This window comes from Phalaenopsis equestris, unplaced genomic scaffold, assembly GCF_001263595.1.
Source record: "Phalaenopsis equestris unplaced genomic scaffold, ASM126359v1 Scaffold001093, whole genome shotgun sequence".
Lineage (NCBI taxonomy): Eukaryota > Viridiplantae > Streptophyta > Magnoliopsida > Asparagales > Orchidaceae > Phalaenopsis > Phalaenopsis equestris.
The window spans coordinates 533,689-547,528 of record NW_018165532.1 but is presented as its reverse complement, the minus strand read 5'-3'; the positions used below and the strand labels follow the sequence as shown (position 1 = coordinate 547,528).

General features: G+C 43.9%; 1 protein-coding gene across 2 annotated transcripts; it reads right to left on the bottom strand.

Moving 5' to 3' along the window:
- Positions 1-216: 216 nt before the first annotated feature.
- Positions 217-13,030, bottom strand: LOC110033106 (ARF guanine-nucleotide exchange factor GNOM). Of its 2 annotated transcripts, none has more exons than XM_020736974.1 (2): positions 11,893-13,030; positions 217-4,043 (listed from the first exon to the last, which is right to left on the bottom strand). In XM_020736974.1, exons 1-2 carry the CDS (start codon positions 12,658-12,660, stop codon positions 474-476), a joined length of 4,338 nt encoding a protein of 1,445 aa, XP_020592633.1. In that variant the 5' UTR covers positions 12,661-13,030; the 3' UTR covers positions 217-473. The 2 variants fall into 2 exon arrangements, with proteins under 2 accessions (XP_020592633.1, XP_020592634.1); XM_020736975.1 differs by having other exon boundaries at positions 11,932-13,030.
- Between the last annotated feature and the right edge of the window lie 810 nt (positions 13,031-13,840).

The following is a 13,840-nucleotide window of genomic DNA, read 5'->3' as shown; positions in this document are numbered from 1 at the left end:
TAACAGGAAATTTTCATAAAAAAATATAATAATATTATCAATTTTTTTTTCCAAATGATAGCTCAATTAAAAGAACAATTTTCATTAAAAAAAATATTTGACTAGCCATCAAATATGCATTTTAAGTATCACAGCTCCCGCTGGTTCCACCGGATCAGCAATTTGATCGCAAACCAGCAAAAGCAGCAAATCATCGTTCAATATGTGAGTCTCTCATGGGCATCAAACGCATTATATATCACATCCTTAATAAAAAGAAAAAAAAAACAAATTTACCCTAAAAACCTGAGGGTAAATTGTCATTTTAGTACTGTATAGCTAAACTTAAAAGGAAAAATACCCATTAAAAAACATCGAACAACATGCAGCCAGCCTACCATCTAAACTAACAAAGCTGCAGACAACCAAAAAATAATCCCAGCATCAAAGCAGGTGATGATTAAGATTTGACAGAACAGCCAAAGAAAAACCTTTTAACCTTCAACCTGACCACCATCCTCTACTGCAGAATGGCTTCCATCAGATTGTGCATGGTTGCCAGAATCCTGCTCCAATTCTCCGGCAAAAACTTCTGATTGCAGAAATGGAGCAAAGTTATTCAGATGGAGCCATGTCAATTCCCACAAACTATCACCGCCTATTGTGCTCCTTTTTGCAAGAATCCCCTTTGATTTCATCACGAGCAACATGTTCTTCAGCAATTCAGGGACCAATTCTTGAAGTTTCTCACTTCTTTTGCCTCTAACTTTTACCTTTATATATTTCTCCATGCGACTAAGAACCCCCAGCCATAGCTTGCAGAAGCTGCTCAGCCCAGAAAGCTCCTGTAATAGCTGCAAGAATATCCTGGAGAGTAACTTCATGGCATGCATAAGTGTTCCCTCCATATTTCGGTAATCCTTCTGTGATTGGCTCTGAGCGATTTCAAGCAAGTCATCAAGCATCATGAATATAACACTCTCAAAAGAATGCAACCACGATGCGGGCAACAAGCATATCCCATCAACTCCTGACAAACATTTCTGCAATGATGACAAGGCATGATTTCTTACTTCCTCTCTCTGATCAAGTGTCAGCCTTTTCAGTGCTTGAACAAGCTTGAGCCACATGTCCCGAATTCCTTCCGATAAATTTTCAGCTTCATCTCCTGCATCTTTAATCTCTTGAGACCAGCGAACAAGACAGATGGTGGACTCGGCCATGAGATCTAGAGCATGTGTAGATCGATCAGTATGCCCAACACGAGATTCGGCAAACTGTCGTGATGCTTCAATGCAAAGAAGATAGTTGGCTGGCGAGAGGTGAGAGCCTTCAGACATGATAAACGTCAGTGCTTCAAAACCAACCTCTGAAGCTTCAGTGTGACGAGCGGTGATGGATAGTAATGATGTAATTGTCTTCCAACCCATCTGAGATTTTATGTGAGTAGCATTTGCTTTCACCAAACGTGAAACTTCCTGTGTAATGTTCTCACAGTAAGCATCAGCCACACGAGCATCAAGCTTTAGGACTAACTGCAGTGACCTTAAAAGCTCATCAGCCAGGTTCTCTTTATATGGGAGTAGCCGCTGACAGATTCTGAGGATTCCAAATACTGCCTTCTCCACAAGAGCGCTAGGCATCACAGTAGACTGAACTATGTTGGCTATGTGTTCGTACACAGTTTGCCAGAGATGAAAAATTCTATCTCGATTATTCAAAGTGATGGCAATGAGCAGCTCCAGGCAGAAAACAGCTGTATCCTCATCATCAGGGGAACTAGTAACCTTCTGAGGCCTACCAGCTGCCCAGATAAGGGCCCTGGCAAGCTGCAACAGCGAATCAGCATGAAGGAACTTGCTCTCGGTGAATATGCTGTCTATGTGACACTTCTGAATTGTCTGAAGCGTTCTCTGATGAGCAGCTAATTGCTGTTCGGTTGGTTGTGTTCTTGGTTCCTCCGTGTCAAGAGATAGTAACTGACTAAACCTTCCCATCAGCCCAGATGACCTGCGAGGGGTACCCATTGAAGGAATGTGGGATGTAGCGAGAGAGTTCAGAGCAGGTTTCCCATGAGTAGTATCTGCCAGCAGTTCTGTATCATCAGCTGCATCACTAGCTACACGTGCAGGAAGAAGGCCAAGCTTGTGCAGTCTTAAGATGCAGTCAAGGATATTTCTCCAACCAGTGCGTATATGATCACCATATGTGTTTGCAATGATGAAAACTGTCTCAGTTGCCAACCTAGCTTTGGTGTCATCCCCAAATGCGGTAACTGGTTCCTCCGCCATAGATGCATTCAGAAGGGTTGTGAACTTGCATAGTGATACAACAAGATCATCTAAAACATCTTCAAGATGATGGTATGCTGATATTTTAGCCACAGCAAGGAAGCCATCCACACAGGCCAGAAAAACATCTTCATGCTCTGCATAATCAAACACAACGGAGATAGCAGCAATTGTTGGGCCTGACATGATGGCAAACATATCATGATCAAGGTATGGCAGAGAATCACAGACAATATAAGGAGTAGTCTTTTTTGACTTCCTCAGTAGATCAATCCAGCGGCTTGGAGACATCTCTGGAAAACCAATACCTGGATCAGGAGTGGTCCTTATTTCATTCTTGCATATAGAATGGTACAGCTCTGACAAGTATTCCCTGGGAAGGTCATTCCCACCATTAATGTGACGATTGTTCCGAATGAAGTCCTCTTCTGTCATCTTCTTCTTTACTTGTACATTGTGCTGATCCGTATTGAGCATTATGAGCGAGTATGACAATAGGAGGGCTGCATCCTTATTAGCTAGAATATGGGGTGACTGTTCATAGTACCTCTCAGAGAAAGCCTCAAGCACCCTTTGTATCTTTTGTGACTCACCAGGTAAGCGGAACGTCTCCAGAAAGAGTCTTAAGGCAGTATCCAGATTCATATCCTGGAAATCGAAGGTGCCAGCAAATTCATGAAGAACCTGTACACAAAAATCATCGTGGTTGCCCAGGAAATCCCCAACAAGATTTTTATCCAAGCCAGCGGTGTATCTGAAAAAGCATGCCACGCTCTGAGGGTCCAGCTTCTCAGGCAAAAGATGGTTTCCCTGCAGAAACTCAAGACCCTTCTTTGGATCCCTATTGAAGTGATCAGCCCCAATCATTAACCTTCTCTTGATGTACTTCTTGCAACGAACAAATTTTAGCCATTGCTCAGGATCAGAATAGTTTTCGCACTTCACTGTCCAGAATGGAGTATACTCATCTAGTTCCAAAGGAGATTGTTGTGACCTAGGTGGTGCGTTGTTAATTCTATCAGCCATTCGCTGAATTACAGCAATAAGGCCTTCCAAAGATAGAATATGCATAGTAGATAATGGACAATTGACAGGGAAGGCACTCCTTGAGAGAAGATTGGCAAGGTCTTCAAAGACATTGCTGCAAGTTATGTCACAGTCCAGGTTAGCATACATTTCTGCCATGAATGTCTTCTGCCTGCAGAAGTCGACAAGAGCTTCCATAGCCACTTCTTGCTGGTGGAAACTAGCCCCATACTTGCCCTGTGCTAGCCTCAAGATCACACAGGAGAAGAATGCTTCAATTTGAAGTTTAAGCTCTATACGCAAGTGACAATAAAGATTCAGAACAATACTGCACACGGTGGACAGGATTAATGGACTCATTGACAGGCCAAACTGCATTAAATTCCTGAAAAGCTCATCCTGTATCAAAGCAAGTAGCTTAGGATGTTTTCTTATTGAAGATCCACCCAATTCAATAGCTGAGTTTATCATTCCAAGAGCAAAAAGCGGCACATCTTCATCTAGGGCCATTGGGCTTGTCCTGGGACTCATTCCAATTTGTTCAACAATATTCAATAAAGAGCACAGGAAGTGGAATATCTCCACCATACAAGGTATACCATATGGCTCGACCATTAGCTTCATACCGTTTGGCATTTCCAACCTCACAGTCGTATCATCTGCTGGGACTGCCAAGGAGCCATAATTCCAATTACCATTCTCCATTTGACTCATTCCAAAGGCCTGATTCTTCTCAACACCAGCCACCTGCACAAATACAAGGAGCTTAATCTTCTTATCAATCACAACCCAAATAAAATATGAATTAAGAAGATCAATGCAATCGTCAAAATTTAAGGAGTAGGATTAGGGTTATTTCTCTTTCTTATGGAACACAATCCCTATTCCTCACTCAGTGCGAGTGCAAGACAGTCACCCCTTTTCTTTAGGGAATAGTCAAATCCTAATTCAATCACCAAATGGGAAAATAACAAAAATAAAAAGATCGACACATAAAACACTCCAAAAAATCGTATGATAAGATTACTTTATGCTTCCACTTTTTTTTCAAATATGAAATACTATCTCCTAAATTCTAAACAATTACATTCTTAGAATTGGCGTAGTACCCAAAAACCTAGCTAAGGCAATTTGAGATAGCAAATCCCCATACTATATTTGTATGATAAGATTGCGAGAGCATGAATCTTGGAGCAAAACATGAGTACACGACAAATGAAATGGACCCGCGATCACAGTGTACTAAGATCAGTCAACAAACCAATTTAGATTATTAGAAGGAAAATCAAGGCCAAAGTCAGAGGGAACACCTCAGAACTCTGCTAGGCCGTTTATCTAGTCAACGGGTTGATCAACATGATGACCGAACGAGGGATGGCCATAAAAGTAGCCGAACAAAAGATACCCACAGGGCGAACCGAATGAAAGATGGTCTACCACCAAGCGAACAAGGAAAGAGAATTAGAGTTTGAGGGGAAGCCATAGACAAGCTCAACCGAGGAGTCTTCATATGACCCCCACGTGGTTCGGCCTATCACTATCGAATGAATAAGTGTGGTTCAACGAGCGAAAGAATACTGTTGTCAACCAAAGATTTATTTATCAGCATATTTAAATATGTTGTATAAATGACTCTAATACCCCTAAGTTTCTTTGTATGGAGAGAGGGGGGGCATAAAGGTAATTGTATATTCAGGATGCCTCCAATGTCTACAAATAAGAGAACATTTCATGAAGAAAAACCCTAGACACTATTATTTTTACTATTCAACTCCTTTAACTTACTCGTCATCACCTTCCTTGCACGATCTACTCCTTGGGTGTGATTCCCGGACATTTCTGGATTCAACATACAAAAAGATGAGGAACGTGGAATCGTGCCACCAACAAGAAGATGAGCGCATCACAATGAAAAGCAGTCGTTCAGGAGGCAAGGAGCCAAGCAATAGATGCGGATAGCATAAGGGAGGTTGTGCAACAGCAATTAAGGGAAATGAATGAATAGTTGATGTTAGAAATGAAGGAACAGATGGTGGGCGCTTTTCAAGAAGCCCTAGCCAGTGGAAGCCAAAACCCTCAAGAATATAGCCGCCAAGAGCCTGATCGTCGGGATGGACCGACGACCAACGATAGGCGAGATGGACCGGTACCCAACAGTCGAAAATCTCAGACAATGGAAGAAAAGAGTGACGATTCTCGTTACCAAGGTAGCGCCGGATTGGCCCCGGTAGAAAGACACCACCCTATGCGGACCACAACCCTCCTTTATGTTGAAAATGCCTTCTCTCTGTAGATTTCTGAGGTCGAACCCCAAAAAAAGTTCAAAACCCCCAACCTTGACTCGGATAAGGATCTCACCGACCAAGCCGATCATGTAGCCGCTCTTGAGAAGGCCGTCAAAATATTGAAAATCACCGCTCATTCAAATGACGCTTATTTCTTACATGCTGAGGGAGTCGGCCCTACGGTGATTCAATGCCCTCCCGACGGGAATCATCCCCTCTTTCTTCGAATTTAAATGGTTATTTGCAGCCCACTCTGTGAGAGCGCAAAATCCGCGGAAGAAGTCTCAAGCTCTCCTACTGATCAAACAAAAGGGAGAGACTCTTCGTTCATACATCACAAGGTTCCAACTAGAAATGTCAGAGACGCAGAACCTAGAGCCCCTCATCTCGCAGACCGCCCTGAATCAGTGAGTAATAAGCAAGCATTTCAAGTATGCTCTATGACTGCGAGAACCAAAATCAATGGCCGAGCTACTAGAAATGACCAAACACCATATCACCGCAGATGAATATGTCCTCAACGATCAAGGAGAGGCCCAAAAATCAGCCGTCAATGCTCGGTCACAAAAGAGAGCACTGATAGACGACGGTGGGGTAGAAAAGGAAGGTCCTCGCCCTCCCACTTGTCCTCGCTATGAAAACCAACAACCACACCACGAAAAGAAAGGGAACATCAAGGTTAACAATCGAGATAGACGGTCTCAGTACCCTGATCAACGATCGACCCACCAAAGTGAACGACCACCAACGCAGCAGGAGCCATTCAAAATGAACCCCTAAGAATTTTGATGACCAAGCTCGTAGAGTCCATCCAAGATAAGGAATACTTCAAAAAACCTCAGCCAATGAGGGCCAAAAGTTTAGCTAGAAATTTAAACAAGTTTTGTGCCTACCGCAGAGACCACGACCATGACACCGAAGAATACAGGCCCCTCGGGAGCCTCGTCGAGGACTTGATCAAGGCTAGAAAACTGAAAGGATTTGTAGCTGCTGGAACAACCACTTGCTGACAGGGAAAAGCTCCAGCTAACAATGCGTACGATGAACCCGTCCGAACCAACATCATCTGAATCACATGAACAATACCAGCGATACTCGGATAAGTTGGGAAATCTTCCCAACAATCGAGCCTAAAAAAAGCCACATCCTTCCATCGTGTTCACTAAAGGCCTGCCGGCGAAAGGTAAACCCTATAACGACGTCATTGTGATTACACTTTTAATTAACGACTACCATGTGAGAAGTACACTCATCAACACAGGGAGCTCAGTGAACAATTTCGTCAAAGTAGTGTTCAACAGGGTAAGTATACGACAAGGGAACATCTTTGACGTATATGCTTGACATATCCTAGCAAAATTTGTCGCACAAAGGTTTTCCACATTCTTTCTCTTATTTGTCCGTCTTTGTTGTATGTCCCGCCTTTCCGGTTCCTTTCTCCTCCTGATAATTAACATCATCCGGAAAAGAGACTTTTTCGAAAAAGGAAAGTATATGACGATGGACAAACTGGCGACACTTTTAAAAATAAAAAAAGAAATGAACGAAAAATTAGTCTGAGCAACTGGGGAACTCAAAACCTAAAGACTCGTTTTCGGGGCGAGCAACGTAAGGACTCCTTTCCGCGGCGAGCAACCTAAGGACTCCCTTCCGGGGCGAGCAACCTAGAAACTTACCTCCACACCACAAGCGATCAAATATCCTTAAAAAAAGAGAGGAAAAATACCTAACTTCGTCACCACGGCGAACATACGATAAAAGAAAGTACGAAACACAAACAAGACATATATATAGAAGAAATCAAACAAAAGATTTATATTTACTTAATCTTCATCATTACACGAGTTGTGTTTCCACTTTACAAAAAAAGAAAAAAAAAGAAATCTCTAGCCACAAAAAATTTAAGGAGTGGGAGTTGAAGATTCACCTTCTTAGAGTGACTGCCTTTGATCCTTGGCAGACTTCCTGGCTGAAAGGGACGGAGTCGACAAAAGCTTGGCAAATTCACTCAAATTTGCGTACTTTGGGCTGAACATTCCCAACCAAACCAACTAATCGATAGCAATTTAATGTAAAGCCAAAACTGGTTCACCAGTTCCTCGACGTGTGCCTCGACAGTGACTGACGAGGCAACCTTTGCAGATAAGTTGTCGTTCTCCTCAAGCACAACCAAGAGCCATTTTGAAGCTCTTGCTAAGCTATTCTCCGCTTCAATAATGCGAGCCTCGGCCTCTTCTACCTGTTGTAAGGACTTCTTCAAATGAGCCTTGACAACTTTCGCTTTCTTCCTCGCTCGAGCAGCTTCAGCCACAGTGTCAACGTGTAAGTTGGACAAGTAACGAGATAACACCATCTCCAACAACTGGTACTTGTCAACCAGACAACATAGCTCTGAGGGCTAAGGTTGTCCAAGTTGTCCTTAAAACTCGTGAACCATAGCATGTCTGCACACTTTGTAGCATGAAACTCCACTCTCGAACCACGCTCGAACTAGTCCTATTGCAGGTCAATGAGGGCGAACCGAGAATCCCTCGAGACGAAAGCTTTTGGTCCCTCCTGCATTGGGGTCCATTCGTCGCTACCCCCAGGGAGAGAGGCGAAGGGCGAATCCTCACTATCCACGGTCTCTTTCCCCTCCGTTCGACGGGACCTCTCAGGGACCAAGGAACTGCTTTCGGTTTTGTACAAGGAATGCTCCCACCTCGATCAAATATAAGACTTCTGGTTGCCGCCTCCAAATTGGCCCCATACCCAAAGCCTGCTTTGTGTAGATCCACGCTCTGGTCAGGACCCTATTCTTCGCATGTTGCAGGAACTGGGTTGGCCAACTTGCTCTTCCCTCTTAGCAAGGTCGATGAAACCTGATGCTTTGGACCGAGGATCTTCTTGAGCACCAACTGATTTGTAGTCTGAAACGGGCTTAACATTAGATCTCAGAATGAAAGGAGTTGCGGCATCACCGCACCCCACATCACCTGTAAGAAAGGAAGGCTTTCTTTCAATTAAGGGTAGCTCACCAGTCAAAATCTGTAAATCTGTTGGATAACAAAGGTCGTTTCAGAGGTAAAAATGAGAAGGTCCAGACCTGGGTTCTTCGTTGGATGCACTTTTTACCCCTCCTTCAATGGTTTCTTCATTCTTGGCTCCTTCATGGAAGCCTTGGCCACCTTATTAATTCGTCGCTTCGACTCCTGGGCATCAGATGTGGCCCACAACTCTGGGGTGATCCGACCATACTTTCTTAGGTTCAAAACACTATTAACTACGGCCTCGTGAGTAAACTGGACAACAGAGAGACCTTTTTCTTCAATGGATGACACCAAACCTCGCATCTAGGGAGAAAGTATTTGTCCCTTGTAAGGTTCCCCAGATGGGCAAGTGAGAATTTCCCAGTCCTTTGCCGACACCAAGAGAAAGTTGTGCTTCCAGTTCTTGGCCTTGTTCTTCAGATCGATTAGCTAAATTTTTCTATTCGAGGTAAAGTTTACGTAGCCGTCCGAATCAACTCTAAAGGAGAACATATGAGAGAACACTCCATTGACCGAGAGATCTCCATCTTGCGATAGAAAATGATGAAAGTCATAACCGCCGCTATGCATTTCGGCTTAAGTTGAGTCGGAATAACGCCATAGTGATTCAGAATGGTCTAAAGCTCGTGGCAGAGAGGAAGTCAAAGCCCTTGAACAAATTGATCGCAATACAACATGAATCGCCCCTTGTCAGTCGCCTAGTCGTTTGGACCCGGAGCCTCCACTACCATACCATCCTAGTAGACATATCTCCTCTAGAGCCTTGAAACCTCGTTAGAGGACAACGCAAAACGCTACGATGCCAACACCTTCCCGAACTCATGGGGTGAGTATTTGGAAGCCATATGTACACTCGACGAGAAAATAAATAGAGAACAGCCGAACAAACTTAAGAAGGGAAAAAGTGATGCGTGAGGGAACTCCAATCCTATTTATAGGGTTCAAAAAGAGGTGGTAGCGCCGCTGACATTACATTGGAAACAAAAATCTCGCGTCACATCACAAGAAAGGAAAAATCAAAATATTCTTTAAAATGAAAAAGAAAACATGGGAATTGAAATATGTATTCATTCATAGAGGATAAATTTTACAACCAGCTCAACGGTCGCTGCGGCAAAACCAACCCTTGCCTCAGCAATTCCTTATACAAGACTCTACCTCCAACTTAAAACCTATCAACACAATTGGCTTCAGCCTGGAATCGAGAAACCGAACAAGCCTCCTTAATGTCTACCAGATCCATCCACAGGTGAACAATCTCCATTTAAAGGACCGCAGTCTCGGTCTGATGATCCGCCACATCAACCTTGAGGTCGAGGAGTTTCTCTGACACCTTCTCAGAAAGGGCACCCAACTGCGCCTTCAACTCCCATATATTTGACTCTCATTGTGCCTCAGCTTCCTTCGGAGCCTAGGCCTCATGAGCGAAGAAGTCTGTCGTCTCGTCCATACGGCGAACCACGGAATCAGTTGACTCCCTTTCGAAGGCACTGAAGCATTCTCCGCAGTCTTCCGAGGAGTCGACGCTCGACCCCCGACAACCTTCGACAAGTCAGAGACACGAATCAGATTTTCTACATAACAAAGAAGAATTCAAGATGGGCGAAGGACAAAATCATTTCGGCAAATAAGTCAACAATCGAACTCCTACCAAAGAGTAAATACAACAGACCAACGCAAGGTTGAGAAACTCTCACCAAGCATAGGTGGAGAAGGCACAGCTCCCATCTCCTTGATCTGAGATGGATCAGTCGCATCCTTATCCCCACGCGGCGCACCCACAGAAGTTTGTCGGGTGTCCTTCTCTCGCCCGCCAGGTTCAGTCGACATCTCAATAGGGGCAACGGTCGGGTTCTTGTCAGACTTCTGACACAACAGAGGAATGTCATCGAACAAGTCATCTTCGTCATCACAGCCATGATCGACTAATGGTACTTTCTTCAAAGCTAAATGCTTTATCCATCCCTTTTTAGCAGGTTTGTCAACCTTAGAGTGTTTTTCATGTTCACCCGGTGAGCTACCTCCACGGTGTCGAACCTTGGAGGGGACTTTCGAGGGACAAATCTTCTCAACATGCAACCCGAAGGCTTTCTTCAAAATATCATTAAATGGCTCGCCAAGATTGGTTTTTTAACCACTCGCCATCAAAGCACCTTTTGTGAAAAACGACCAAGGCTCTAAGCAAAGAAGAAATGCAAGGGCAAAGGCCACTGGTGACAACCTATTTATAGGACGACAGTGCACCAAAATCCAGGGAGTTTAATTATTAAATATTGATTGCAAAACTTAATGTAGTATTTAATGCAGTATTTAGCTTTTTTGTTTATGTCACAACTGTTGCTTACAAAAAATAATAAAGTTGGGGAACTAGATATGTATAACAGGATGGCAGCTGCACGAATCTCGAAGCAAAATATGAGTACATGACAAATGAAGTGGAACTGCGGTTAAAGTGTACTAAGATCAGTTAACAAACTAATCTAATTTATCAAGAAGAAAAAACAATGTCAAAGCACCTCATAACTTTGTTGGGTAGTTCGTCTAGTCAATGGGCCGATCGACATGGTGCTCGAACGAGAGATGGCCATAAAAGAAGTCCAACGAGAGACACAAAGCAACCCAAACGAAAGACATCCTACCACCAAGGAAACAAGGAAAGTGAACTAAAGTTTGTGGGGAAGTCATAGACAAACTTGACCAAGGAGTCTTCATATGACACCCACGTGGTCGGCCCATCACTGCTGAACGAATAAGTGTGTTCTAATGAGCGAAAGATTACCGTTGTCGGCCAATGATTTATTTATCAGCATACTTAAATATATTGTATAATTGACTTTAGTATCCCTAGGTTTTTTTTAATAAAGAGAGGGCATAAAGGTAATCGCTATTCCTATAAATAGGAGAGCATTTCTTGAGAAAAACTCTAGACACTCTTATTTTTACTGTTCATCTCTTTTCTCTTATTCATCCTCCCCTTGAACACTTTATTCCTTGGGTGTGATTCTCAGACATTTCTGAATTAAACAATATCCAAACATGAAATCAAAACTATAAATTTGGGGCATGTGATGTCTAGCTTATCGTCTATACTATAACTAATCCACCAATGACCAGCAAAGTAAATAATCTTAAAAGTTAACCATAGACAAAGCGGCAGAATAAACTTACAACTATAGCCATAAAGAAAATCATGATATACAACCAATATATTACATTATTTTAGAACCATAACTTATACTTTGTTAATTGAATCTGACACCACGAGAATAAACAAACATGTACCTCAACTAGTGGTGAAAGTTTGCCAGTGTTTTTGCTGACCTCGGGCAACCGCAAGAAGATGCAACGGACTAGCTCATGCATCGTATTGCGGGAAATCCTCTGTAGAAGCTCTCCTTTAGTCCCAGCCTGATTGACAACCCGAAAACAGGTGTTAACAATGGTGCACACATGCTGGTTGCTGAGAACCATCGATGCCCGGCTCTTCATGCAAGCCAGAAGCACCTGCAGAATCTTCATCAGCACCGCCTCTTCTGACGACGGATCGGTGACCTCAAACCGGCAGCTTGTAACCGCATCCACCACAGCGTGCATAGCGTCGTCGACGTGGGCAGTCCTGGCGTCAAAAACCTCAAGGGTGAGAATTTTGTGGACGGAAGAGAGGGCGACACCGGTGATCGGAGCACCAGTTTCGTCAGAGCGGATGACGTCCAGAAAAGGGCGGAGATACAGAATGGGGTCAATGGAACTCCATCTGCTGGTATCCCAGGAGAAGAGCTGGCGACGGAGAGATTTGAGAGATTGAATCAGGGAGTGATCGAGGTAGTCATCTGCGGCGGACGCGTAACGGCCGCTCCAACGGACGTTACGGCGCATGACGGCGAGGACGGCACTAACCTCCGAGTTGATCATGCAGGCCAAGGCGTGGCCGGAAGAAGAGCAGGGGGAATTAGCCGGCGGATCCTTGGGGGTTTGGTCGGTGTCACCGTCGGCAAAGGATTCCTCGTCGATGGGGTTTATGCCAGGATTCTGGAGTCGGAGGCGGCCCATTGTAGTGGATTGAGTGAAGTTTGGATTGGGGGATTTCAGATTTGAGAAGATCGGATCTCTTGAAGAAAGAAGACAGATCTCACGCAAAACCTATAAAAAGCGGGGTTTGTTTTAGTACAAGGAATCGGTACAATTGGAGTAGGAAAAAACTAATTGATAAGGAGAGATGTGATATGGCGAGCAGCCATTAGAGATCTGAGGGCCGAGCTAGAGCAGGGAATCTCCATTTTCCGTCCCCTTTCCCTTCCCTTTCCCGTCGAAGTCTCATTTTCAGTTAATTCCTGGATTTAATAATAATAAATCCGTCCGTTCGTCGGATTTAAAAGATATAGTGGAAATAAACAAGCCAAGGCGAGAAAGGCGTAGAAGTACTCGCCTACAAGCCTCCGCCCCGACTTCTAGCCTCGCCGGAAAGCTCCAACGCGACTCCCGTCGCCACTTCTCGTTCACCTACAAGCTTCATCGCGATTGCTTCGTAGCAGATCTTTTCTTCACAAACTAGCCCTCGGTTTTTTTATATTTTTTTTCTCATTTACTTTTTATCGGCCACTCGAGTCAAAGCTGTCCTTCAAGTCTATTTCAGTTTGCGGGATAAATTTGAACTTAACACGGTGAATGGCTATGCTATTCTTCAATTTTCATCGTGAGTGATGCCTGCTAGAAAATTTGCGGCGGTAGAGTAATGGATTATCGTCTTAGCGTTGTAAGAAAATTCAACACATACTCAGATAAAAATGAATCAAATTATAATAACACCAGAAGTTTTTACGTGAAAAATTCGTAGAAAGGGAAAAACCACGGGGTCTTGCCCAGTTGTAAAAATACACTATAAGATGATGATTACAGATGTCCCTTGTCCCACAGGTGAGAAAGGGTTACTAGCTATCCACGTTATAACGTCGACTGATTACGTCTAGTAAACGGTGGTTGACGGAGGTTAGCGGTGATCGGCGGCGTTCAACGGTGATCGGCGGTGGTCGACGATCGTTGTCGACGATCGGTGGTGGTCGACATAGGCTTGAGAGAGACTTGAGGCTTTGAGAAAGAGCTCAAGTCTCTTAAGTTCTCTCTTAAGCCTCCTCCCCCCTTCAAGTGTGGGGTGAGGCTCTAATTATAGTGTTTTGAGTGCAATTAATGCAGGAATATGAATCATTTTGATCGGACGGCCCAGAGAGCTTCC